The sequence below is a fragment of the Peromyscus leucopus genome, chromosome 5 (genome assembly GCF_004664715.2).
Source record: "Peromyscus leucopus breed LL Stock chromosome 5, UCI_PerLeu_2.1, whole genome shotgun sequence".
In the NCBI taxonomy this organism is placed as follows: Eukaryota; Metazoa; Chordata; class Mammalia; order Rodentia; family Cricetidae; genus Peromyscus; species Peromyscus leucopus.
This window is the reverse complement of record NC_051067.1, coordinates 43562662-43589188: the sequence shown is the minus strand read 5'-3', so window position 1 is coordinate 43589188 and position 26527 is coordinate 43562662. Positions and strand designations below refer to the sequence as shown.

The 26527-nt window shown below is 39.7% G+C and overlaps 1 protein-coding gene across 2 annotated transcripts in view; it reads left to right on the top strand.

Annotated features, from left to right (window-relative positions):
• The window catches only part of Vps41 (VPS41 subunit of HOPS complex), a 157162-nt gene that overhangs the window by 45860 nt on the left and 84775 nt on the right, over positions 1-26527 (top strand). For both annotated transcript variants that reach the window (XM_028860126.2, XM_037205920.1), the window contains exons 5-7: positions 14637-14711; positions 21879-21941; positions 24715-24780. In XM_028860126.2, the coding sequence (XP_028715959.1) occupies positions 14637-14711; positions 21879-21941; positions 24715-24780 (204 nt within the window). The remainder of the gene's footprint in view (positions 1-14636; positions 14712-21878; positions 21942-24714; positions 24781-26527) is intronic.

The window sequence follows — 26527 nt, the reverse complement described above, 5'->3', positions numbered from 1 at the left end:
TTAGAACAGGCTAGTCATATTCAAATGGCTAATTGAAAGTAATATGTGAAGGGCTCAAAGATGTCACAGAAGATATATGTGGACTCCCTGCCCCCCACTGGCCAGTTCTCAAATAACCTACATGGAGACCATATATTAATTATAAATGCTCGATCAATAGCTCAGGCTTGTTACTAGCTAACTCTTACATTTAAAATTAATCTGTGTTTCTTAGTCATGCTTTGCCACATGGCTTAGTACTTTTCCTCAGTACGGCATGCCCATCATGCTTCTTTCTGTGTCTGCAGGCGACTCCAGACTTCACCCTTCTTAGCATTCTTAGTTTGTTTCTCTTGCCTAATTTTATTCTGATCAGTTATTGGACAGTCAGTTTCTTTATTAAACCAATCACAGTGATACATTCACACAGTGTAAAAGAATATTTTACAGAAGGTGCTACACAAGTATTGAGGACTGGAGTTTGGATCTCAGCCCCTCTGGAAAAGCTGGTTGTAGCAGGGTGTGCCTGTAAACTCAGCTCTAGTAAGAAGGGGGTAGGAGCAGGTGGATCCCTCCTGGTTAGTGGCCAGCTTCAGTGAGAGACTCTATCTCAAAACCTAAGGTGAGAAATGATGGAGGCAGACACCTGATGCTGGTGTCTGCCCTTCACATACAAGGACAAGTGCATCCCTCTGTCTGCACACATGTACATGTCACACACAGGAACACACAAAGAAGGGAAAAAAAAAACGTATTAGATGTCTTCCTTATTAAACAGCATTCTTACCATGGAAAGGAGAAAATATTTAGGGCTGCCTGGAGATTTGTATGTGAACAGTGAACTCTATGCATTTTAACCTGTCTGTATTATTGACATTGATTTTGTAGTGTTGAGGGTGTTGATGGTGAACTATTAAGCCTAGGAGCCACTGGGGGAAATATTGCCTACAGTTCAGTGGGTTGTGCTATTCAGGAGCTCTTGGAGGAGCACAGCTGGAGCACAGCTGATGTCACCTTCAGTGAGAGGCATGCTGTCATTCATACCGTTAGGGTGGAGGTAATCATGTTCTTGGCTTGTCACTGCTGTATAGTTTCTCAGATACTTTCCCCTTCAGATTAGCTTTGCTTAAGTAAGTAAGAGTGAACTTTGGGAAGTGTAAGTTGATAGTAGGCAATGACCACTGGGTTGTGAAGTGAAGGGAATATTTTAGCTATTATATGAAAATTTAAAATGCAATGCACAATGAACCCTACTACATTTTATCACGTACCTCTTCTGTTTGTTCAAAATAGAAAATAAATTCTAATAAAGTGGGTTCAATTTTTTTTTTTTGTCTTTGTGATGAATTTGCTACTTTCTTGTTCTCTCTGGAAGGAATCCTTACTGACAAAGCAGCTTCCGTTTCAGCCCGATTGCCCTCAGCTGCTGGCAGTGTTAGAGAGGGAGACCTTAGAAGTGCATTTCTTGCATAGATGTCCATTTAACTGAGAAGTATAGTTAGTATTATGGGGATATGACGGCCCAGTGACTGTCAGCTTTGTCAGCTATTCAAACTCAATTTGAAGCTGTGACACCTTTGCTTCTGGAAGGGCCACGACAGGTCAGAGGCTAGCTCTTTCCTTCAAAGTTATTTTGAGGTTTTACCAGTCTCTAAAACTTTTTAAAAACGTTTAGGAAAACAACATTGTAACAAAATTGATTGTTTTCCTCTCTTCTCTAGTTGTTTGTTTATTTTACAAGGCTTTTGTTTATTTCATTATTTAGTTTTCAGACTTACTTATTTTCATACTGAGCCTTTTTTTTTTTTTTTACAATATGGTCTATCTATACCACTACTAGGTAAACACCCAAAGGACTGTGTGTCTTACCACAGAGATACCTGCACATTTATCTGTGTTTATTGCTACTTTATTATAGTAGTGAGGAAATGGAATCAGCATAGATGTCCCTCAACAGATGAACGGGTAATGAAAATGTGATGATAATGATGATAGGTGTGTGTTATGAAATTTTACTTAGCCATAAAGAAAAGGAAGGCCTGAAGTTTGGGGAGAGTGAATATAACTGGAAAAGAGCCAGTAAACTAACTTGGGTTCAGAAAAAAAAAAAAAAAAAAAAAAAAAAGCTGCATGTATTTCAAATATTTGAATCGTAGCTTCTAATTTTTATATATATGTGTCACTATGTAGGAGTTAGTGTGGCTATATATCTTGAAACTAGAAAGGGGTCCAAGAGAGGGAGAAAAAGAAGTTTTAAGGAAGGGGATGAAAAGCATAATTGAACACGTGTAACATGGAATGGAAAGGAGGGGACTCAGGGAGGTGTGGGTGGGGTGGGGTGGGGAAGGAGACGTAGCCAAAAGAAAGCATGTGTGCAGATGACAGAAGGAAATTCACTTCTTTGTTTCATTTGGATTAAAAAGCCCAGCTAGCTCAGTCGGTAGAGCATGGGACTCTTAATCCCAGGGTCATGGGTTCGTGCCCCACATTGGGCGCTAGATATTGGTAAATTATTATGGCCACTCCACATAGTTAAAAGGATATTTATTTAATGGCATAACTCACAAATTAAGTGAAAGGTAGGTCACAGGGTCTGGGGAAGGTGTATAGCAGTCCAGCGGTGTTCTCTGGAGGAGGCTGTGCTTGGTGTATCCAAGCCAAAGATGCGAAGTTAAAGAGGACAGTTGAAAATCAAGATTGCCAAAACTGCCTTGAAGGGAGAGAATGATAGATAGGCATGAGTGTCTTGGTCTGTGTGAGGGAACTTTGGGCAGGACTGTCTAAATGGACAGAGGTCATTTAGTGACACTGAGCATCTAGAAGGGTCTACTTCAGTAGAGCAGTGTGTGAGTATTGGGCTCCATGATGAGGCCTGAGCTGAAATGAAGTGAATACTGATCATTGAGAGGCAGGTAAGATACCACAGTCCAGAATGGGGCCTGAGAAGCTGTAACTAAAATGGCTGTAAAGAAATGAGGAATAGGTAAATAGGAGCCAGTGGAGGAGACTGTCAGGTGTGGAGAGTCATGAGGGCTGAGGGGCAGCAGGGTTCAATGCAAAGCCAGTGCTGGCAATCTTTCCATGAGCAGCTTTGCTGACCATGTTCAAACTTACCTCTTCTGCATTGTCAGTGAACTTTGGGAATGGAAGAGAATGCCACTCATATTCCTTGGAATACTGGTGCCTTGAGTGGTTGAAAACAAAATTTTCATAAACATAACAGTATAACATTCACCATTCAGTATTACTTAATACTACTAAAGCAGAGTTGGAACAGGATATTTTCAGTTGCTAATATTTGTTATGAATGCTAATTTGATATCTTTGCCCCTTCTCCATTTTTCATAATGAGAAGTATATGTACTAAATGTCATTAAGGAATTTTCTCCTGAACAGGATTTAGTGGGTTCATGATTTCATAGCCTTTTGAAAGATGTGGACCTGGTGTGCTCGTAAATAGGTTTGTTTTGTCAGTGGGACCATAAATAACAAAAGGCTGCGTTGCTTGTTTTTCTTTTTTTCAGCATTGTTTTTATTGCTTATTGTCATAAGTTCAAAAGTATACAATGTGATTGTCATTACTGAAGAGGAGAAGCAGTGGTTAGCAAGGATGTTTGTTACAAAGCAGTAAGCCTACTAAGGTGGTCAGCAAGGGTATTTGTTACAAAGCAGTCAGCCAACTACAGTAGACAGCCAGGGTGTTTGTTACAAAGCAGTCAGCCAGCTACAGTGGTCACAAGGGATTTGTTACAAAGCAGTCAACCTACAATAGTACCTGACTGTTTCATCCTCCCAGCTTCTTTGGGAGAGCACCTTGCATTGGAAGCATGGATGGCTGCCAGTTGCCCAGGTACTTATGAGTGATTTCAGTGACCAGAGGTTGAGCAGCAGTGAATGTGTGGCTTTCCTCAAGAGCCAGCTGGAACTTTACATCTTCTCTTTTGCCTTTACTGAGCCTGTATTTGGAGCTTTTCTGGAGATGTTCACAAAATGCCTCACTTCAAGATTGTTTTCTGTTAAATGTATTCCCCATCTTGGAACAAAGAAGGCTTTCCTGCTTGAGATGAAGTCTGATGGCTCCTGAGGTTTGCAGTTGTATCATTAAAGGTTGGTCAGTGAGAAAATAAATGTAGTTTTTGTTCTGTGATTTGTAGACCACCTAATGGCCAGGCATGCTTTCCTTGGCTCATGAAGTCCAGGTAGAGATCTTTTCTTCCTCCAGGACTTATAACCAGTAAAAGATACAGTAAGATGAGCTTTTCCAAACTATGGAAGCAGGGACATTTGCTTTTCACATGTGGAATGCAAGTGTGACCTTCTCACTAGATGTGACTAAGGGGCAGTAAACTGGCCTGGAAACCATGCCAGTGTTGGGCCCTAGCCAGTGCATCTCTGAGAACAGGAGAAGGAGAGCCTGTCTTCTTTTCCTATTCATTCCACTCCGGCTGTATGGATGCAACATTTGTGAAGGGATCAATTATCCATTTGTTAGTCAGAGAAGCCTTACAAATTATACATTAGCAGATTGATTTCTTGGGCTCACTGTTGGGGGACGGATAGCTTAAGGTGGGGTGATGAGGAGCGTCTGGGGAAACAGTTGCCACTAAGAACACCATTAAAAGCAGCTTTTGAAATGACCACGGATTTATTCCTAATTGAAGAACTGGCATAATCCATACTAAGTGTATTCATTTCAAGTATTTTATGTTAGGTAATTGATTGTCCCATGAGGTGTACTTGTTAGTAATTTTGCCTTTTCTTTAAGAACTTGGCACCACATGTAGTGGACTTAGATTTAGAAGGTGTATGTTGGTCCTTGCCACCTCCTGTTTACTTGAACTTCTTCTTCTTCTTTTTTTTTTTTATTCCATTAAGGAAACATTTTTGTATGTTCTATAGTGTCAGCTTGACATTATTGATTTTTTTTACAAACTCACTTATATTGTCCAGAATTCCAAACGTGTCTCCATTAGGAATAAGATTGAGGCTAATGGAAAGCACAGCTGAGCCCATTTCTCTCCAGTCTGTTTTCCTTTGGGCCCTCTTCTTTTTCTGTGTCTATTCCAGCATCCCATCTTAGTAAACATGTACCCAAACACATCTTTAGATATGACTCTTTCCTTTCTTCAGCTCTTGAGTAAAAGGGAAAAAATTATCCCATTCTGGAAAAAAAATGCAGGGTCGTGTGCCTCCAGGGCTTGGCCTGAGGTTGTGGGCATTGGCAGCCTTTTGGTTTTGCTATTTGCACTGTGTGGAAATGGCACAAGAATGCTTGACCTTTGTCCCCGTGTGAGGATGATGATGATGAATGGCAAGACAGGTGCAGGCCATTTACAGACATCTGCAATTCTCTTCTTGTTTGTTGTTTCCTGAATGTTACAGGATTGTTGTGCAAATGGTAATGTACTAGTGATCACTAACATAAGCCATGTGTGGTAGTTCCTTACCTGTGTGATACTGGTGAAAGCTAATGATACTTAGTTTCTTTTGTTTTAAATGAATCAGTTTCCTAGGTAGCCAGGTTTTAAAGATGTTTATCTCTGCATACAAACATAATAACTACTTTTAAAAAACTTGCAAAACATAGAAAGGTGAGACTTAGAAATATCTCTTGTGTATGTAATGTGTGGTGTACATGGATGTGTATATGTGTGTTTGCATGTGTGTGGGTGCATGCGTGTCCCTGCTGCACATGCATGTTTGTGCATAAGCAGTTGGAGGCCCCAGGATGATGTCAAAGTCCTCTTCGATTTTCTCCACCTTATTTATTCAGAAGGAGTCTCTTGGTTGAAGCTATAGCTCACTAATAAACTTAGTTTCTCTAGCCAGCTTGCTCAAGAATCATGTCTGCTTTCCTAAGCACTGGGAATTGCAGGTGGGCTGCTATGCCCACACAGTATTTATGTAGGTGCTGGGGATCTAAACTTTGATCATCAAATAGGCACTTTATCCACAAAGTCATCTCTCTGGGCCCTTACACTTAATGATATCTTTAAAAAACATACATTCAGTGCTACTATTTGGGACTTTCTGCCTCTGATTATATAAATGATAACCACATTAAAATATGGTAGCCAGGGATTGAGATTTAAGAGCACATTTCTCCAGACTTCCATGTATGCTCATCACTTATTTGGTGAGTAGATAAGGGCATACACAGTGTGATTATTTATTACAGGGCATAATGGTTAGTGTTAATTACCAACTTGACAAAATTGAGAACCACCTGGGAGATGGCTTCTGGGCATGCCTGCGGGACATCATCTTGATTGTGTTAATTAAAGTAAGTAGACCTACCCACCATGGGTGGTACTGCTCCCTACGTGGAACTGTGGACTATAAAAGGAGCAGAGCAGCAGAATGCATTTGTTGCTGTCTGCTTCTGACTGTGGCCATAATCTGACCAGCTACTTGAGTCCTTTTGTTTTGAGTTCTTTACCATGAGGAGCTGTACCTTGAGCTGCAAGCTAAAACAGACCCTTTATTCCCTAAGTTGCTTTTGTCAGTGTTTTATCCCAGCAATGGGGGGAAACTAGAAAACCAAAAATCACCAAGACATACAGATGGGGTCCACATCAAAAATCAGCTAAAGTTTGAAAGCTACAGACCAGGACAGCTGCAGATGTGAGACTTCCATTGTCCTGAGATTGTATGTGGTAGCCTCCTCCTATAGATGTCAGCTGTCCAGGAAAGTTCCCGGGAGCCTCAGCTGGTTAGAGCTCATAACGGTTGGGTATGGCAGCACCCCCAGTGTCAAGTGAGGCTGTTCTCCTGCTCTGTTAGTCCGTAACAGCTGGGACACACAGCTTCCCAGAAGCCAGGATGAATGGCAGATATCTTTTGGATGAAGCCAAATACTTTCTCCATGATACTTCAAAATATTTATTTTATTTTAGCATTTATAATTACTTAGATTACTTGCTTCTAGAAATTTAAATAATTGCCATTTCTCAATCTCATGCAAGAGAAAACTGCCATGGAAAGCACCTTTTCTTTGTTCAGGTAGGAATATATATTTTCAACAATTCCAATACATATTCTCAAATACCTTTTAGGAAGGCTTTCAAATTTGGATTGTGATTTTTAAGTGTCTTTGACCAACTCTGTACTTAAAAATTCAGTGCTGCTTCCATAGTAAACACTCACTGCTTTAGCTCTCAGGTGCAAATTTGTTATTAGTAAGTTTAATCATCCTTAACCTTTCATTTGCAGTATTTCCTTTGTGAGTTGACTGTTTCCTTTTTATTTTGGTGAATCAAAATTTCACATGTCTTCAAAAAAACGTTCTAAAGAAAACTTCAGATACAATAATCTACAAACCTGTTTCAATGTGTATGATGAGAGTAACTATCATTAATCTGCAATAAAGTCTTTTAAATTATTTTGAAAGTTTTGACATCATAGTAAGAAAATAGTTCTAGATTCTAGCTTGTAGAGTTTAAGATTGTAGTTTTACTGGTAGATTTACTAGCTTTTCTCTCTCAGTTTCATTTTAAGTAACCCAAGAGCAATCAAATGAGCTGATACTTTTCCATTTGATTTTTCATAGAAACATAGTTCATGTATCATTTAAGACACTCACTAAGTAACAAGTTAAGTGTTGTGGAATAATCTTTTTGTACACTGTGAAGATGTATCTTTGCCAAGGCGCCTTTTGATTGCTTTAATTAAGAGCTGAATGGCCAATAGCTAGGCAGGAAGAAGTTAGGTGGGACTTCCAGGCAGAGAGAGAGAAGAGAGGAGATGAATCTAGGCACGAGAGAGATGCTAGAGGACACAGAGAGGGAACAGGAGGTGCAAGATGGAAGAGAGTAAAAAAGGCATGAGGCAAAACATAGATTAATATAAATAGGTTAATTTAAGTTGTAAGAGCTAGTTAGAAACAAACCTAAGCTATTGACTGAGCTTTCATAATTAATAAGACTCCATGCCATTTTTCTTTTTTTTTGTGAGCTAGTGGCCCAAAGGAAAAGCTGTCTACAGATAAGAGTAGACAGCATCCAACTCTGAGAAAAGGAGAATAAAGAATATGAGTAATATAATAAAAATAAAATGGAAAACATCATTTTAAAACCTAGGGTGAAGTGATATAGTGTCTATGTTGGGAGGCTAAGGCTGGAGGATTACAAGTTTAAGACCAGGGTATACTACGTAGCAAAGCCTTATCTTGAAGAAACAAGGGATAGAGATGCAGTTCTGTGATGGAGTGCTTGCCCCGTGTATGCAAGACCCTGTGTTCAGCACCCCTCCCGCAAAGGGGAAGACAGTCTCAGCCTTAAGTACCTTGCATCGAGATGATGTGGACAGCAATGCACTGTGAAAGTCAGGGTCAGACTCAGCATGAGGACAGCAGAAGCACAACCAGCAGTGTAGGGTAAGGTGGAGGACAGACCAACCGTGTAGCATTTGATGGCATTTCAAAGTTAAGGGAAGCTGTAACTGTTAAACCCCTTGAACACCAAATTATAGGGAATTTAAAGTAAGTACAAATTTATTTTAACTTCAAGGAGAAATGGACAAAACTAGGCTTGTATTGTGAAATTTTGAAACCATTTTAAATCGCTACTGGGTTACTAACGATAAATATGTATGGATAATAGTTAAATAGCAAATGTCATTATTAAAAACATATACTCTGAGCCTTTCCTGAGCTCCTTCCTCACAGCTGTGACAAATCCCTATCAGAAGCAACTTACTGGAGGACATTGCAGAGGACAGTCCTCCATGCAGGGAAGCATGGGCAAGGGAGCTGCAGAGGCCGCTGCTTGTTCTGTGGAACCAATCAGGAAGCAGACAGAGCTCAGGCAGGAAGCAGAGCAGGCTCTGTAAGCCTCAGGTCTACCTCCAAGGCAGTGTATCTGTAGGTCTCATGTCCAAAAGGTTTCACAGCCATCCCAGAACAGTGCCACCAGCTGGTGACCAATGCTTAAACACATGAGCATGTGGGGGACATTTCACCATCAAACTACGACTCTAAAATAGAGAATATGAAATATTTAAAACTGCGGTGTCATAGGTTACAAAAAGAAATTGTGCAAATACATGAAGTGTATTGTGTAAACAAAGTGTCATCACACCAGGGTTTATTATTAGGTGAGTCTTCTGTTATTCTTTGCTTTCTATTGGTTCAGTTGCCCATGGCCAACTGTCTAAACTAGTGGTTCTTAACCTTCCTAATGCTGCGACCCTTTAATATAGTTCCTCGTGTTGTGGTAACCCCCAACCATAAATTATTTTCATTGCTACTTCCTAGCTGTAATTTTGCCACTGTTATGAATCGTTAATACTTGTGTTTTCCGATGCTCTTAGGTGACCCTCCATGAGAGGTGCAACCCACAGATTGAGACCCACTGGTCTAAACATTAAGTTGGGAATCCCAGAAGCAAGTCACAAAATGTGAATTGTGCACCATTCTGAGCATGATGCCGTCTTGTTTCTACCTAGAGCATTAGTCTGCCCTTACCATATCTTGTATAGTTGCTTAGTAGCCATTTTGGCTGTCAAATGAACCCCATTTCCTCCTTGTTTATATATAGAGTTCAGTATTGTTAGCACTTTCAGGCATCCTCTGGGCATTTGAAAGCATTCTGTATGGATGAGGGGATCTCTGTGACATCATTGCCATCATGAATTTGAAGCAGAATGAAACGTAACTTTATTAAAAAAAAGAGAGAAAATAATTATTATAATTACTTTTCTGGGTTTTTGGTTTCGTGAAAATGCTAATAAGGAAATACTTCATTGTATAATTAGTGGGTAAATAATTACAATTATTGAGCAATGCAGTAACATGTTAGGAAATTAAGAAAATCAAATTTTTTCCTAAGGCTTAAAGTGAAAATTAGTAAGAAATTAGTAAAATAGAAAACATTTAAAATCCACATCAAATTGCTGAGAGCATTGTGACTGTTTCTGGGGTATCAACAGCAAAGACAGTTCAGTCCAGCTTGGTGAGCCAGTGAATTGATGTGGCTACTTACAGGGTCATGGGTTACTCAAAGGCAGCCCCATCATAGAGAAGGCCACTTCTTCCTGGTGAGGACACACAAATGCTGCATCCCTGAAGCCCCTTGTCTAGCTGACAGGCAGCTCAGCCCATGAAAGAAAGGCCTTGGAAATCTGGTAACATCTTGAGCTTTCCAATCCTTGATATTTTCATGTTATGAGCCTTCACTGGGAGAAGTCTGCAATTCAGAGGAAAAGGCAACACAGCAGGAGGATTGCTGCGATAGAACTGTCAGTACAACTGATAAGCATCTGTCATGGAGAACCACAGGAAAAATGGCAGTCAGATGCTTGTTGTAACCTACTATATGTGCTTGTTTTCATTGTTGCAGATAAATATTTTGGTGCTGAGGATGTAATTAAGTGGTATTGTACATTTATCACATTCAAAGCAGTGGTTTTGTTTTTGAAAATAGAGATGATCCAAGTAGAATAGACCATTTGATCAGTCTGACAATCATGGGGTGGGGTGTGTGTGTGGCAACAATAAAAACAAAAGAAAAGGGAAAGACAAACCTTGAAATAACCCACCAAATATGATCCCAGACATTTTAAAACAACTTTTAAAATTTAACTAGAAAAATACAATGCTTGGTTTTGAGACTAATGTATGGTATATGTGTATGCAGATAGCATGATAAAACCCATTACTTTTATTCTAACCTAAAAATTAGCAATAAAAAGAAAAGTATGTGAATTATGTAATGAAATAGTCACAAAGTAAATGTAGCTCCTAGTTCATGGGAATAGATGATGTGAGACTTCCTCAAAACTTTGTCTTTTTTGCTGCACTGTCCTTTATAGTAGGGATGTTTTAGATATTCTTTCATTATTCTTACTTACTACAATTTTGCCTATTGTTATACATTTTATAACTGAGGTTGGATTGTGAATGTTAGGAGTAAAGAAAAGGTGGTTATTATCAAGGCTTCTCCTAGAATAATGCAGAGGACTCTAAGGGAAAACCTAAAGCTTTTCAGAGACTTCTAAATGCAGGTAAGTGGAGGAAGGCTTCCCGAGGAGAGATGCTTCATATGGAGACATGTGTCATGTGGAGACACACAGTTCTTGTGGAGAGGTGGCTTCTCATGAGGGCATGCTTCATGTGGACAGACTTCATATGGAGCAGTGTCTCCTATGGTGACATGCTTTACAGGGAGATGTGCTTCATGTAGAGAGACACTTCTTATGGAAAAATGCATCATGTTTCTGGATTAGGAGAATCAGCATCATGATGATAACAGGAAGCCTCTGATCATGGTAGGATATACCTGCTAGTCATATGTAATATTCTTTATGAGGCTGAGGAGGTTTCTGTGTGCTAAAGCTTGTTATCATGAATGGATGTTGAGTTTTGTTAGATACTTTCTACATTTGTTGAGATGATTCTACAATTTTTCTTTTCTACTAATATATAAAATTGTGTTTTATCATCTCTATGTTATACCAGACTTGCATTTTTGGAATACACTTGGCTTTGATGTCTGTACTGACTCTGCTTGTTAGCGGTTTCATCAGGGTTTTCCATTTAGGTCCTTGCTTGTACTTTTTCCATGATGTTCTTGCTAAAATTTGTTATTGTGGATTTATACAGGCCTAGTTAAGTAAGTTGAGAAGCATTTCCTTTAATTGTGATCTTTGAAAGAGTGTACACAATTATAATTTTTATTCTTCAAAGAATCATGAAATTTACATTTGAGTTAGTGAGCTTACAGCTGATGACTGGATCAAATGAGCATGTTAAGTGCCAAGGAGAAAAGAAAATGCAGAAGAAAATGGTAGGACAAGTGCTTGAGAAGAGCCAAGGGCAATATGGGAAGGTCTGACTAGATGTCTTACCAAGGTGCCAGACGAGTTATATGCAGATTTACTAATGAAATCAATGTGGAACTGATAGGAACATGGCTGAGGAGAACTCATTCAAAAGCTCAGAAAGTTGTCTCTGTATATAAATAGTTACAGTATGGTAAACGCCTTTCTCTTTGGGAGTAGAAGGACAAAATATTTCATAAATGGGGCTAGCTCAACTGGTATCTTTCTTGCAGAAAAATAAAAGGATTTCTGAAATGACTTAAGGTAATAACATAATGAATAAAGCAATAACCATCTTGGAGAAAAATCACATGTGGGTACTGGGTGCCAAACCTGGGTCCTCTAAAAGCATAATGACCTCTTAACCCCTGAGCCGTCACTCATGCTCCAAGAAATATCTTAATAGAGAAGGATGTGAAAAGGATTTAAATAAGTATTTTATAAAGATCAAATTAATTGCTCTGTAGACTGAAGCAAAAGGCTTAAGTTTATTTGTAGTCAGGGAAAGTAATCAATGAATACTAGAAAGTTTTAAGGTATCTGTTGCTAATACATTTGAGAGGAAACATTGCCATACCTTGTAGGTATTATTTTTTTTCCTTGTTATATTGTTGATGGAATAATGTAGTTTCTGCTAGGTGTACCATGGTAAATTTGTTTGATCTGCTCTTGAGATACCATTGACTGCCTTAGCTAGTTAGCAGGCCTTGGATCACATGTAGAAACTGAAGCTTCATTTTTCCTAATGTGAGATGGAGACATCTCTCCTTAGCTCACCACTTTCTTCAAAATTTGACTATCAAATAAAGCATAGACCCCATTTTAGGGGCCATCAAGTGAAATTCAGGGACTACTTGGACAGGCCATGGCCCTTTTAGTAACAAGAATCTAGGAATAGAGTACACAAAACTTGGCACTGTATGGGATAAAAATCTAGTTCTGATTTATAACTTGCAGTAAAAGGCCTTATAATGGAGTCTTGGCATTGGTTGCCTTCAGCACTTGGATTTAGTTTTGTAGGTGTCAGATACACTGTCCCCTGGAATTTTCTGCAATGGGAAGATATTGTGATCTTTGTTCATTTCAGTACAGTCATGTATGGGTTTTCAAATCCTTGATATGTGTTACTATGATTTAGGAATTGAATTTTTAATTTTATTTAATTTTCAGTAATATAATCTATATGTTTTTATTGTAACCCTTGCCTTTTTAATGGCTGAGCCATCCCTCTGGCCTCAAATATTATTTTTATAGTTACTTGTGGACAGTGCTGTATTCATCAGAGGAAGAAAAAGTAGGCCACACCCGCCCATGAAGATGTATTTTAAACCAATTATAGCAGATGCCAGTTAAAATACAGTGAGAGGTCCATATAGCTTTTACTTGCCAAGTGTAAAGTAGATGTAAAATGTTTGATGGAAGATCAGAATGGAAGATGACTAACTCAAGGAATTGTTTATCCCCATAAAGCTGTGGGGCTGACCTTCAGGCTGGTGCTCAGCCCAGTGGCCATGTTCTGCTCAGTGCTTTCCCAGGGCTGCCTATCTTTGTCTTTGCATTTTCCTTACTGACTCTGCAGTGCTTCCCATCTCCAGGCCTTTCTCATAGCCGTGCACTGTAAGTCAGTCTGCTCTTATTTCTGCTCTGGCCCTTTAGCATGGGCGTCAGGTCATTCTCCTGTAAAGCAGACCGACCACCCGTCTTCAGTGACCTTTTCCTTGACTAACATGCTAGAAACTTTTCAAGCTAGCTGATTTTTCTTGGACTACCTATCAGAATATTGTGCAGTGATTTAGGGATCCAGATGTGAAATGATTCTGTAGCCAGAATTCTTGGGAACTTGTCTCAGCAATCAGTCAGTATGTAGCCTTTGTAAAGTGTGAGGGTCTTATTGTGCCCTGACCTTTCCTTAATGACTGTGAGAAACTTTCCTGTTGAAGATTCAGCATTCTGTTTTGTGTATTTCCCTTTATCTCATCAACAAGGCAAATGGGGTAATTTTAAACTCTACATGTGTTCTTTTGTTGTTAACGGCTATGGACTCGGTTGCTTTTTCAAGGCTTGCTGCTATGGAGCTTTGTGTCAGGTACTTGGAACCGGTCATTATTTAAGAATGAAAGCAAAAGCTATTGTGTGATGCTGACAGTGGTCACTGAGTTTTGACTTTATTAGAAAACCCCTATATGAATATTTTAGTAAGTAAACAACTGGCTATGTAGAGATTTAAAATGTAATTGTTATTTAATTTTTGGAAAATACATCAAAAGTGAAATATTCTTAAATTTGAAATTATTTTAAAGACAGGGGGATACAAAATTAATTAATGTGATAAAAGCTAAGATTTTCCTAAACAAAATATGATGAACAAAGTAAAAATGAAATGTTGATCTGGTTATTCGTTAGGGAACAAACAGATTGATGAAACAAACTAAAACAAGCAAAAAATGAATTTATGTGCTGACTTTCATTTTTACATTTGTTTGTGTGTTTTGTTCTTTTAATAGATTATGCTTGGGAAAGATAAATTTAAGGGTATAAAGTAGGTAAAACATATAAAAAGAATGTAAGATTCTGAGAAGTAGTATTTTCACTATGCTTCGGGTATTTGAAAGAAAAGTTGTGGGCACCGTGGGTTTCTGCGTTCACACTGAGTGTAGGAACAAAGCTGTTGGTTTTATGTATTTGAAATGTTAACATTTTCATCTCAGAACAAAGTACACCTTAATTCATGAAGCTGATAAACAATTCATGTCATGTCAGTTTTACAAAGAGCAAAGATATCAGATTGTTGAAATGTTGTCCTAAAGTTTTCCATGCCATTTTCTGTTTGTATTTAATAGAGTCCTGTGAAGATAAACCAGATTAGCCTGGATGAAAGTGGAGAACACATGGGTGTGTGTTCGGAGGACGGCAAGGTATGTGAGAAGTGGTCACAGGGAAGTTGCTTGGGCAGTGAGTGCTGGATTTCACCCATGCGAGGGATTGGATGCTTTCTACTTGCTTTACACCTGTGTGCAGAGAGCCTTGATTATTCTTTTTCAATATTGGACTTGCTTTTGATTGCTCATAATTAAAATAAAATATATTTTGCCCAAATGTGCCTTAGGAAAAGTAATTACAAGAATGTCAATAATCTAACTAGTATTAAGCTGATTAACAGCTGTGGCATGGTGACGTGCCCCCTTAATCATTACTGCTGTGCCACTTTGACTCCAGTGACTAGTCTGCAGTTCCAGCAAGACAGTAGTTTAATGCTTTTCTGCCATAAATCCACAAAATTGGATTTTGTGGGCATGATTTCTGTGGGCTGGTGGTTTTCATTTTAACACACAAGTTATGAATGTTACTCTTGAATTATAGAATCTTTTGATAAGCAATCATAGTTTATCAGAAGAATAAAGTGTCTTACAATGGCCACATTAAATAAATGTAAAATCAATATATGTACAGTTTTCTAAAAACCTGGCACCTACTTCCTGGACCAAGGACATACATCATTTGTGCAGCAGATAGCTAACAACTATCAGTGCTTCTTGCTGATGGTATGCTGTGACATTTAGTGGTTGTGATGATTGATTTTCCACTTGCAAGAATATCTTCTTTGTTTTTAAGTCGATGGAAGTCTTTTCTAATGTTCGCTCGCAGTGATAAAATCCTAATGCAGAGTATTTAAGCCACTTCTCTAAAATACCAGTTTAAGAAGAGAATGCATTAAAAATCATTATATAAGTTTATGCATTCATTAGTGAATAGAGATTTCCTACTCTAATTTTATACATTTTTAAGTGCTCTGAATTCAATTGGCCATTAAGATGAGTAAATTAAAAACAATATACTCAGTGCAAAAGAGGATATACCCATCCCTGTCTCTCAACAGTGCGACACCCATGTCTGTCTATCAGCAGTGCTACAGCCATTGATCTGTTAACAAAGAGCAACACCAAATCCTCTTGACATACACAGATGCATTTTATTTATCTCAGCTTCATCTTGCCCCACAAGTCTTTTAAAACACAATTAGAATGCTACTAATTTTCAAAGAGTACTGTCAAGGCTTATAATATTTTGTGAAATTCTGAAATGAACAAATGTCAAAAAAAGAGTTAAGGGAAGTGTTGGTTTGTGTGGAAATTGCAAAGAATCATCTTCACAGTTGAAACACTCCTGTGCATGTATTTGTAAAGAAAGTTAATCTTAATTTTCTTTACTTAAAGGCCTAATTATTTCTGAACTTGTAACAGATAGAAGTTTCTTTAAACTAAGTGGGCAAGTAAGAGTATTCAGTTTCTCAATTATAAACATTCATTAGGGATTCCAGCACTTGCCCTGTTGAAGACTCATTAGTAATGTGTCATAGTGGAATCTTTTAATTACTCTATCTACTATGCAATGTGATGGCCTGAGAGTTCCCATTGCATCTTTTTAGCAAACATTATGCTTTCCTGGTTTAGAAAAAGTGTATATTTGTCTTGTTTTTGTGTAGTTTCATGATAGTTTTGAAGTGTTTTTCCCACCATCTTTTCTTAGCATGAATAGAACCATAAAGAAATCTCTCAGTACATGTATTTATGTACGTCAGCCCTGCCCAGTAGTCAGTGTTGTGAAAATTGGGAGGCTGTATGAAATGATGTATGAAGTGGTTAGCTGCCATACGAACAGAAGGACTTCACCGGGGTCACGTGTGTCTTTCAGTGGTTGTTACGGTTTTTGCTTTCATTGACTTGCTAGGACTCATGTTCAGGTACTTATATTTATTTCACTGCTAATCTTTGATACCCGCATTGGTTTTTTAAGTCATCATTCTGATAGTTGGTTAAAGTTTACTTGTACATTCACTTTGTGCTCAGTTCTTTCTCATGGCTTCTCTGTGTTTAAGCTCTGCATTTGAGATACACAGGTGTACAGAGTGTATCTGTAGTTTCCTTTTGGTGGCATGGATTTATACACAACCTTTAGGATAAGGTTTCAGGATAGGGTATATTTTCTCATCTGTGAAGGATGACTTCATATAGAGCATACTAATTTAACAAAATAAATTCTGGGTTGATAGATTTTCTCCCAGATATTAGAGATAATGCCCGTTTTATTCTGATACCTTGTAGTATACCTGTTGGTCAGCCTACTTTTACTCTTTAAAAATCTTTAAAAACAACTTTTGTCCTTCATAGTTCAGCTCATAATAATAGTAATAACAAAAACAAAAATAATAAGTATGCCCTTTGTAATCTGGTTGCTATCCTACGTCTCAACTCTTATCTGTTGTCATTAATTTTGTCTGGAACACAGTAACTCTTTTAATCCATATATTAAAGTGTTGCTTTCATTTCAGAAAGTTTACTTCAGTTATAATTTTCATTATTACCTCAGTTCTATTTGTTTTCATTTCTTCAAAGAAATTCAATAATATGAGGCTGGAGGCAGTATTGCTTAGAGGCAGAGTGTAACCATATTCCAGCTGCCTGTGCTAGCACCTCACTCTGCTGTCTTAATGGTGGTGTATTGCTTGGTTTCCCAGGTATCTTCCTTGCCTCAGGTGGATTATGTGCACAGAAGGAAGCCCACACAGGGAACCTCTCTGATCCCCACTCTGATGTGTAGCCACTGTTTATTTCCAGGCTTTCATTTCTAGCCCATTACATTCTGGACTCTTCCTTACTTCCATTTTTCTACGTAAACTTTTGCATGTAGCAAGATGAATGGACACATGGTATCATAAAAATGCATGGGTTGTAAGAAAAAATGGGATGATTGAGTTACCCCTGGCATACTGTCACGTTGGTCTTGTCCTTCTGCTTCTCTGAGGTGGGCAACTTCTTTACTTGTTTAATTGTTTTGCTAGTTGGCTTTCCTTCCAACATCAGTTTTATTTTTTCTCTTTGGGTGTGGATTTGTATACCATTTTGCAGTTTTAGTTTTTCTTTGGGTATCAGGCAGCATGGTCCCGGGATTCAGATTTGAATTACACTACTGTGTTTTACATGTTGTTAAGTAAGCGTATTTTTCTTTGTGCCTCAGATTGTCTCCTCCTCTGTAATGCCTGCCTACTCCTGACTACTGTGAGGACTCAATGGATTAACTTTCATCACTTGGGATAGTACCTGGTAGAGAAGATCCATATGGTAGCCGTTAACCTCCCTTCTAATGGCAGTCACCATCACTTCACATCACTCTGCTGTAGTTTCAGAGATAGGTTTCTTCTTGTTGAGGTTTCCAAATAGCCTTTGGGTTTTCCTTTGGCTTCTGAGTACTATTAAGCCACGTTTAAATGCATTGTTTTTTCTCCCTTTGAGTCTTTGGAATGGTGTTCTGCAGTTTTTAAGACATCAAGTATGTTTGTTTGCTTTTTTATCTATCCTAGCAAGGACCATGTTAGCAAACAGATTCAGTGCCTGGCTGACTCTCGATGGGCCTGACTTGGGATTTTTGAAGTTGTATTAGTTACTTTCTGTTGCTGTGATAAAAACAGTGGCCAAAACTACCTTGGAGAGGAAAGGGCTCATTTGGTTGTGTCATTGTCTATCATTGAGGAAAATTAGAGCAGGAGTCAACTAGCAACCTTGGCGTAAGGACTGAAGCAGAGGCTGTGGGAGAACACTACTTACTGGCTTGCTTCCCAGATGGCGCCTCATGGCACTGTCTCAGATGTTCTGCCTTGATGAATAGGATGGACAACAGTAATCTCTCCTTTTACTGTCCATGATAAAAGGCCAGCTCACTCAAGTGCCTTGGTCATGCCTCTTGACCTGATATTATTTGAAGCTGGGAGAATGGTGTAGTACTTTGGCTACCTCAGTCATAGTTCCTTTATATGTGGCTGGCTACTGCCTAGTGTTACAGTTGACAAATGATAGAATTCCATGCTAAAGTTAATCACACACCCTCTTGTTTCATTCATAATGGTAGGTAAAGTATATGTTCCATAGCTCTGTGATACTCATATGGCTCTCTGGGTGATAGTTCATGAGTACTCCTGCAGGACTTTTCAGTATATTGGCTGTAAGATACATGTAGGGAATTCTCATTCATTTATTTATTCATTCCGTCTCAGTCAGAGTCTCTCTCTCTCTCTCTCTCTCTCTCTCTCTCTCTCTCTCTCTCTCTCTCTCTCTCTCTCTGTGTGTGTGTGTGTGTGTGTGTGTCTCCCTCCCTCTCCCTCCACTCTCTCCTCCTCCTAGAAGTTTTTGTGGCAGGTTATTAGAACTTCTGTAGAAGATACCATTTTCAAAAGAATACTTTCTGTTGTGACCTTTAATTTTATAATCTTTATCTTAACCTTGATCTTTCTAGAAGTCAAAATTCTGAGCTGTCATTGACCGATTCCCTTTATAGATTAGTATAATCTTCAGTGACCAATAGCCAGATAAATAAAGAGGAATATAGAGAGAGGGAACGAGGACTGTTTTATTAGTATAACTTGTGAGACTGTAGCCTAGGATAGACCACCACTGAAATGAAGTACAACATCTGGAGCTTTACCGAGCACCACTGTGCTGACACTGATGTGGCTGAGATCTCCATGTGTTTCTGTGTGTTCAGTTAAGCTTACTGTTAATAATGTGGACCTGGGTTTTCCTTGTCTTGTTTTATAGAAAGGGTCTCATTTTGTAGCTCAGGCTGGTCTGGAACCTGAGAGTCTCCTGCCTCGGCCTTCCAAGTACTGGTATTACAGATGTGCGCCTGGCTTTACCATCATTCTTATCTGCTCTGTCACTGGTAGTGGTTCCTCTTTCAGGGTTCTTTAACCATAAAAAGAAGGCACTGCTTCTGAGGAGTTCTGAAGGACAGTGCTGGGGGTCAGGGCCTGGTTCTCTCTGTTCCCTTTGTGTTTGTCACAGTTGGGCTTACCGTCCAATAAATAGGTTCCCATAGGATACAGTGCTGGCCTTCTTCAGTAGACAGTTGACCTCTCACCCTTAAAATGATCGCTTCAGTCCATGAGAAGGAGATCTAGTTTGTCTAGTGTGAGACTGCCATCACTCTTCAGGGATTTAGCCACCTATAATCAGAGGTAAGGTCTGTTAAAGGTTTAGAGTTGTTAACGAGTTGTAGTACTATGTGACTGTTGTGTGATATTTTGTTAGTGTTCTGATAAATAAAGCTTGCTTGGAGATCAGAGGGCAGAGCTAGCCACTAGTTAACCATAGAGGCCAGTTGGTGGTGGCACACAGCACTTGGGAGACGCATGCCTTTGATCCCAGCATTTGGTTCCCAGCATTTAATCCTAGCATTGTACTAGGTGGTGGAGACAGGAATATAGGGTGAGTGGAAACAGGATCCCCCCCCCCATTTGGTCTGAGGTTTTGTAAAGGTAAGAAGTCTCTAGTGGCTGCTCCTCTGCTTCTCTGATCTCTTAGCTTATTACCCTGATATATGACTCCTGGTTTTAATTGATAAGACTAATTAGGATCATGCTTCATGTGACCTAGAACTGTGTTGTCAAGATACTGTGCTGAAAAGGAAAGAGTTTGCAGAGGACCAGATTCAACTCCCAATACCTACGTGGTGGCTCCCAACCATTTGTGACTCCAGTTCCAGCGAGTCTGACTCCCCTCTCTTCTGACTTCCTCAGGCATCAGGCATGCATGTGATGCACATACATACACTCAGGCAAAACACTCATATACATCTAAAAAAACCTTAAATGATACAAGTATGACAAATTTTTTTGTCCATTAAATGTAAACATAATCATGATCTGTGACTTATTCTCACCTCTTCTTCTGTGGGCCTCATTCACATGTGTGAGTTAACGAAGAGATTTGGAAAGAATGTCTGCAGAAGTGCTGTTCATAAAAGCCCTGCTCTAGTGCCAAAGCAAGTGGTCATCAGTGGAAGGAGAACGTGAATTGTGACATAGTCGCACATTGCCAACTTCACAGCATCACCAAAGAACCAGCTGCTGCTGTGTGCTGCGGTGTACATAAAGCTCACAGGGCGGTTTGGGAAGGGGCAGCAGGGGGATGGCATATGCTTCCATTTGTGTGAGACTTGAATGGCAGTGTGACGTGTGCACAGCGATAGGTCCCGGGGTGGCGGTGGGTTTCAGGGTGTTGTTGACTGAGAAGTGCGGTGGAGGAACTCCTTGGAGTCTGGTTTTTGTTTTTCTTCCCCTTTTGGTTTCTTCCTTTTCTGCCTCCTTTGCTCCTTCCCTCCCCTCCACCCTCCATTTCTTTCTTTCGATTTATTTGTTTTTCATCAGACTCATGATCCTCCAGCCTCAGCCTTGGAGTGTCAGGATTACACTCACATCTGGCTTTCTTGCTCTGCTAAAGGTTGAAGAGTCCGGTTTACATCACAGATGTGTCATACTAAAGTCTGTGATTTTACCCCTTATGTTATGCACGTTAGACCTAATTTTATTTTTTGCTGTGTTTGTGCTGTGACCAATTTAAAAACTGCGGGGAAACATAACTGAAGTGGTCAAGACAGCTTGAAAGTAAACAGCCACGAGGGGCAACTTTGGTCCTTCATTTACACGGGACTGTAATGAGCTCATTTAGTTCATTCTCTTGCCACATCTGTGTATGTGTGCATGCATGTGTGTGTGCGTGCATGTGTGTATGTCTGTGAACCATGTATATATGTATAACTCAAGAAAGGAAGTTCCTTTCTCCTTATGGGAGGAAAACAGATCCATTAGCCTGTGGGAAGTTCATAAAAGAATGTTAGTAACCTGCCCATATCTATTTCATTTCTGAAAGTTAGTGTCCGTTTTTTTTTAAATTGGGTGAATAAAGGGAACTCTATCCGTGTGATGCTTATGAAAGCTTTTATTTTCATTTTTTACATTAAAATATAATTAGGCTATTTCCCCTTTCCTCACTCTGTCTCCTCCATGTACCCCACCCACATGCCAGTCATAGCTTCTGGTCTCTTGTTCTTGAAGATACTTGTAAAAGCTTCATTGCCACAAAGTGCTCTACACTGTTGGGATAATTTGTACTGGGTACTTGATAGGGGTCATGATGACTTGGAATCATTTGAATGTCTCACTTTTCTTTTCCTTCTTTCTTGTTTTCTCTGCTAATGTGGCTTTTTCTGTTACTGTCATGATGAACTGATGTGATGTGTTCGCTTCTCAGGTACAAGTATTTGGACTCTATTCTGGAGAAGAATTTCATGAGACTTTCGACTGTCCCATTAAAGTAAGTACTTAGCAAGTTTTCCCTCATGAAGGAGCTTTCACTGCAGATGAGGATGACTGTAGTAATGGATACACTGTCCTGTTACATCAGTGTCTGCTCAGTCCATGGTGTGTTGGTGCACCTTGAATGCTGTGACTGAGGCCAGATGTTTGTGACTGTGGTCTCAATCTGTGTTCTGGGAGCTTTTATTAGAGTGACTGAATCACACACACCATTCTGACTAAAGAGTGACAAGGTAAAAACAATCTTAAAAATTTCTGAGCTAAAAGAAGTCATGTTTAGCTGCTTTTGGTTGGTAGTGTTGTGTCTTGTTTTTGAGTGACAACTTCAGAAGTTGAGTGATACCTGGCTGAGCTTTGATACAGTGACGGGTACAGTTGGGAATCAGTCTTCCATGTGGAAGAGCATATTAGAAATTGAGAGGCCAGATAGTTCAAACTATGTCCAGTAAGTAGCAGAAAGTCTTGCCTAGATGTACATGGACGACTAAAGAGGCAATAAAGGCAGACTAGAGCAGACTAAGGAATTTGGTTTCCAGCTAATAGATTATTAAGTGCCTACGAGCAAGACTGGCATGAGGGAGCCTGGCTCCAGAAGGACTAATGTGGTGACTGTGCAATAGACATGGCAGGGAGAGCAGCTGGAGAGACCGCTCATGGTAAAGCGTCCGTGTGCTCTTCAAGGAGTAATTTTCTTCCATGTGTTTATTCAGACATTGATTGGCCAGTAGCAGAGGGTAGATAAGATCTGACATGTGATTTAGAAAGCTGAATTTGCCAGGGAAGAAGGGGATTTAAACAGGAGAGTCCCTGGGAAAGAGACAATTTAGAAGGCTAATGTAGTGTACAGAACAAAGCGCTGTGGAGCTTGGTAAAGGGAGCAGTTCTGAGTGTTCACGATGGAGAAGTGGATTGAGACAGTTTTGAAGAGGCAGACACTGCAGCCTTAGTGACAGCATGGCTGAGTGAAGTCAAAGATGGAGGCGCTGAGGGTAATTCCAGTGTCCTGCTTTAGTAATGACTTGAGGAGATCTCACCAATTATTCAGGTAATAATTTGAGAGAAGGCATTGCAAATTGGCCAGGAATTTAGGGAGCTGGGATGTGTCAGACGGTTTTACAGAGGGTTTAGGAACAGGTGTTGGCCTTCTTGGTGGACATTGTCCCTAAACAGTTGGTAGCTAGAGGTGAGTTTGAGGAAGCCATTTTTAAGGATATTAGTGTGAAAAGAAAAGGTTGATGTGGATATTCTGGAGTTCTCAAAAGATTGAAGTAGAAATAAAAATAGCCACTAAGCCAGGTAGTGGTGGCACGCCTTTGATCCCAGCACTCAGGAGGCAGAGGAAGGCAGATCTCTGTGAGTTTGAGGCCAGCCTGGTCTACAGAGCAAGTTCCAGGACAGCCAAGGCTACACAGAGAAATGCTGTCTGGAAAAACAGAACAAAACAAACAAACAAACAAACAAACAAACAAAAGCTACTAACCTGAGAATTGAACAGTTTTTAACAAAGACTGCAATGTCAAGAATAGAGGGTTTCCAGAAGGGAGAGGGCAGTGGTGTTAAAGGCAGCCTGGAGATGGAACAGACTTTGTCCAGTGTTTTGAATGGCACCTGTGAGCTGCTGATGGTCTTAGTGAGGACAGCTGCCAGAGCAAAGGGAGAGAGTCAGAACTGCCAGGAGACCACCACTCTTCTTTTAAGACATTTGTTCATAAAAAAAAACAAAACAAAAAAAAATGTCATCTGGCTGGTGGAAAGAATGGGAAGTAAAAAGGGAAAGTGTGCAGAGAAAATTTCCATGGACTATGTTTTGGTTAACAGTAAGAGTGAGTAGAGAGAGCGAAGACCAAAAGGAAACAGTACTTGGCAGAGCAGCACTGAGCAATGAGATTGGCAGCGTGTGTGCATGCTTGTGCATGCTTGTGTGCGTGCGTGCGTGCGTGCGTGCGTGCGTGCGCGTGTGTGTGTGTAAGGTATTTTTGAGGGGAGATGCTCGTTGCATGTTGTGAGAGAGCCTGCAAGATTCTTTAGAGATTTTTAAGAACTTGGAGAAATGTAATGTGTGTTTCTGTGTTGGAAGATAGGATAGGACAGAGCTGAATCGAACACTGACCTACCAAATAGGAATGTTCGAAAGAATGAGAGGATGTATGCTAAACTCTGGCGATGACAGTGTAGAGAAATCCATTAACCTGTCCCATGGGGGAGGGAAATGTATTGGTTAGTTATAGAAATGTAAAGTGTATTCAACTGAAAGTTAGTAAAGTTTCTGATTTTATGGATAGTTGGAGATAAAAAGGTAAGAGGGGAGAAATTTAGATTCAAAGAGAGCGAGGCTGACTGGAGTCCCTGGACCTTCACTGCTTTCCTCCCTCGGGACAGTGGTGGAGCAGCCTCCAGAGAGTCCTTCACATGGCCAGGTTCTCTGGGTTCTTCTAGGCAGTAGACTTAGTCACCAATGGTTGAGAAATCATACTTCTGTGGTCCCTCTGGCTTTGTACCTGCAGGGGGCGAGTGTGCTCAGAGCACCTCACTCAGCCAGAAGCTAGAACCCCTTCATTCTTGTGTAGCTTGATTTTTGCTTCAGAGGAGATAGTTTATCACACAAGAGCAAGACTAAGATGCTGAGATGTCCTCAGCAGTACACAGCCTTACCTAAATGCATTGCTTCCTGTGGAGATCCAGTGTTTAGATCATGCTGCTCATAGTGAACAGAGGGCTCAAATGTGCTCCTGTGACTTCTAAACTGGGCTGGGGTTCTTTTTCTTTCGTAGATCATTGCTGTGCACCCACAGTTCGTGAGATCCAGTTGTAAGCAGTTTGTGACAGGAGGGAAAAAGGTAATGCTGCGTGTCTCTGCTAGGATGCTGGCCGGTGACAAATGGTGGCAGAAGGAAACTGTGAGACTTTGATCTCTAGGGACTTGCAGCCTCAGTTAGCTCACTACCTTCCTCTGAAGTAGGTAACACCTGAAGTATGAAAATAATGGCCTGTCCACACACACAAAAAGAAGCAGCATTTCAAAGTAACAAAAAAACGATTGAATTAGGGATTGCTCCTCCTGTTTGTAACAAACCTCCTGTGGGCTGAGGTAGTGTGAGGAGAGTTACTGCTGCTCTTAATTGGTATGTTCATAGCACGTTGTATGATTTCAGTGCTCCTCAGAATAGTGAGCAAGTAAAACTTTCCTCAGCATCTTTCAGTTTATAGAACTAATGAATCCTGAAATTAAAGAATCATGGTGATTTTATGCAGGTTGTTTTCTGTTTTATTTTCAGAGCATTTTTAAAGTCTTTTTCAAAATTTTTTATTTTTTTTAATAACAAACACTATCACATACAAGAAATGAAAATACTACTTGGTATACAGCTCTTGAAAAAAAGAGGTAGTCGGAGGGGTTTCAGTAGTGATGTAGCTGTGAGATGGCAGCTTTGAGACCTGCATTCCAAAGCATCTAGAATGTCCCATGGTGGGAGTTACTTGTCCTCTCCCTGTGCTCTTGTAGTATATAGAGTGGGGTGCTAGGAAAACACACTGTCGTTCCCTCTTTATTGTCAAGGCTCTGTGGCAGACCTGGGGACCCATTCTATGGCACAGAATCAAGATGACACCAGCTCTGATTTCTTCTCAGGAGTTACCCATTCCCTTCCCCCCTTCTAGGCCATTGCCATCTTTCGGTTCTAGTCCCATTTACCTTATACAAGATGTTGATGCTGTTAGTAATGGGAATCTAGGCTTAGTCTGACATTCCCTGCCTCCAACAGAATTAAATCCCTTCCTTGTCTCTGACAACTTTGAGGGAGACTAATTTTAAAACCCTTCTTATTTCATTATTGAACAGATTTTGGTTAGGAGATTTTGTTTGCATAAATTCACTTCACTTTGACTACAACCTATGCCCTTGGCTAGAATTCAGTGAAGATCAAGTGTTAATGATCTGTTGCCGTTCTTAAACGTTGCTTAAGACAGGATGCTTGTATTAATAGTTTGGAATCTAAGAGCTCAGAGATTAGGTGCTGTTGAGGATCTAGGTAAGCACTCAACGAGTTACATCCCAGCCCAGGTATTGCTCTTGAAACATTCTTGAGCTCTCTTTAGGAGGCCATTATAAAGTCTCTAATGTGTTAGGAGTTTTATGAAACATGGATGTATTTTTTTATCTGAAGAGTGTGACATGCATTTTAGTGATTTGTTTCCTTGTATCCATTGAGTTTATTATGTAAGTCTGCAGTTTGAAAATAGTAAAATGTTGCATTTGTTTTTATAAACTCTCATGACATCTTTAGTTAAATGATATTTTCAAAATTTATTGACTTGGTGTGGTTGTTTAAATCTCTAAAACATTTCTTTGTTCTATGCATACAGTACAAACATTTAAAGATTGCCTGTGCTACATGCTTTTCACATTATTGTATTTTGTTGAAATGGGTGTATTTAATTGAAGATATGGTTTTATTATTCATTTATTTACTTACTTACTTTGATACAGGGTCTCTTGGAATTAGTTATGTAGACCAGATTGGCCTTGAACTCACAGAGAGCTGTCTGTCTCTGTTATCCAAGTTCTGGGACTAAAGGCATGCACCA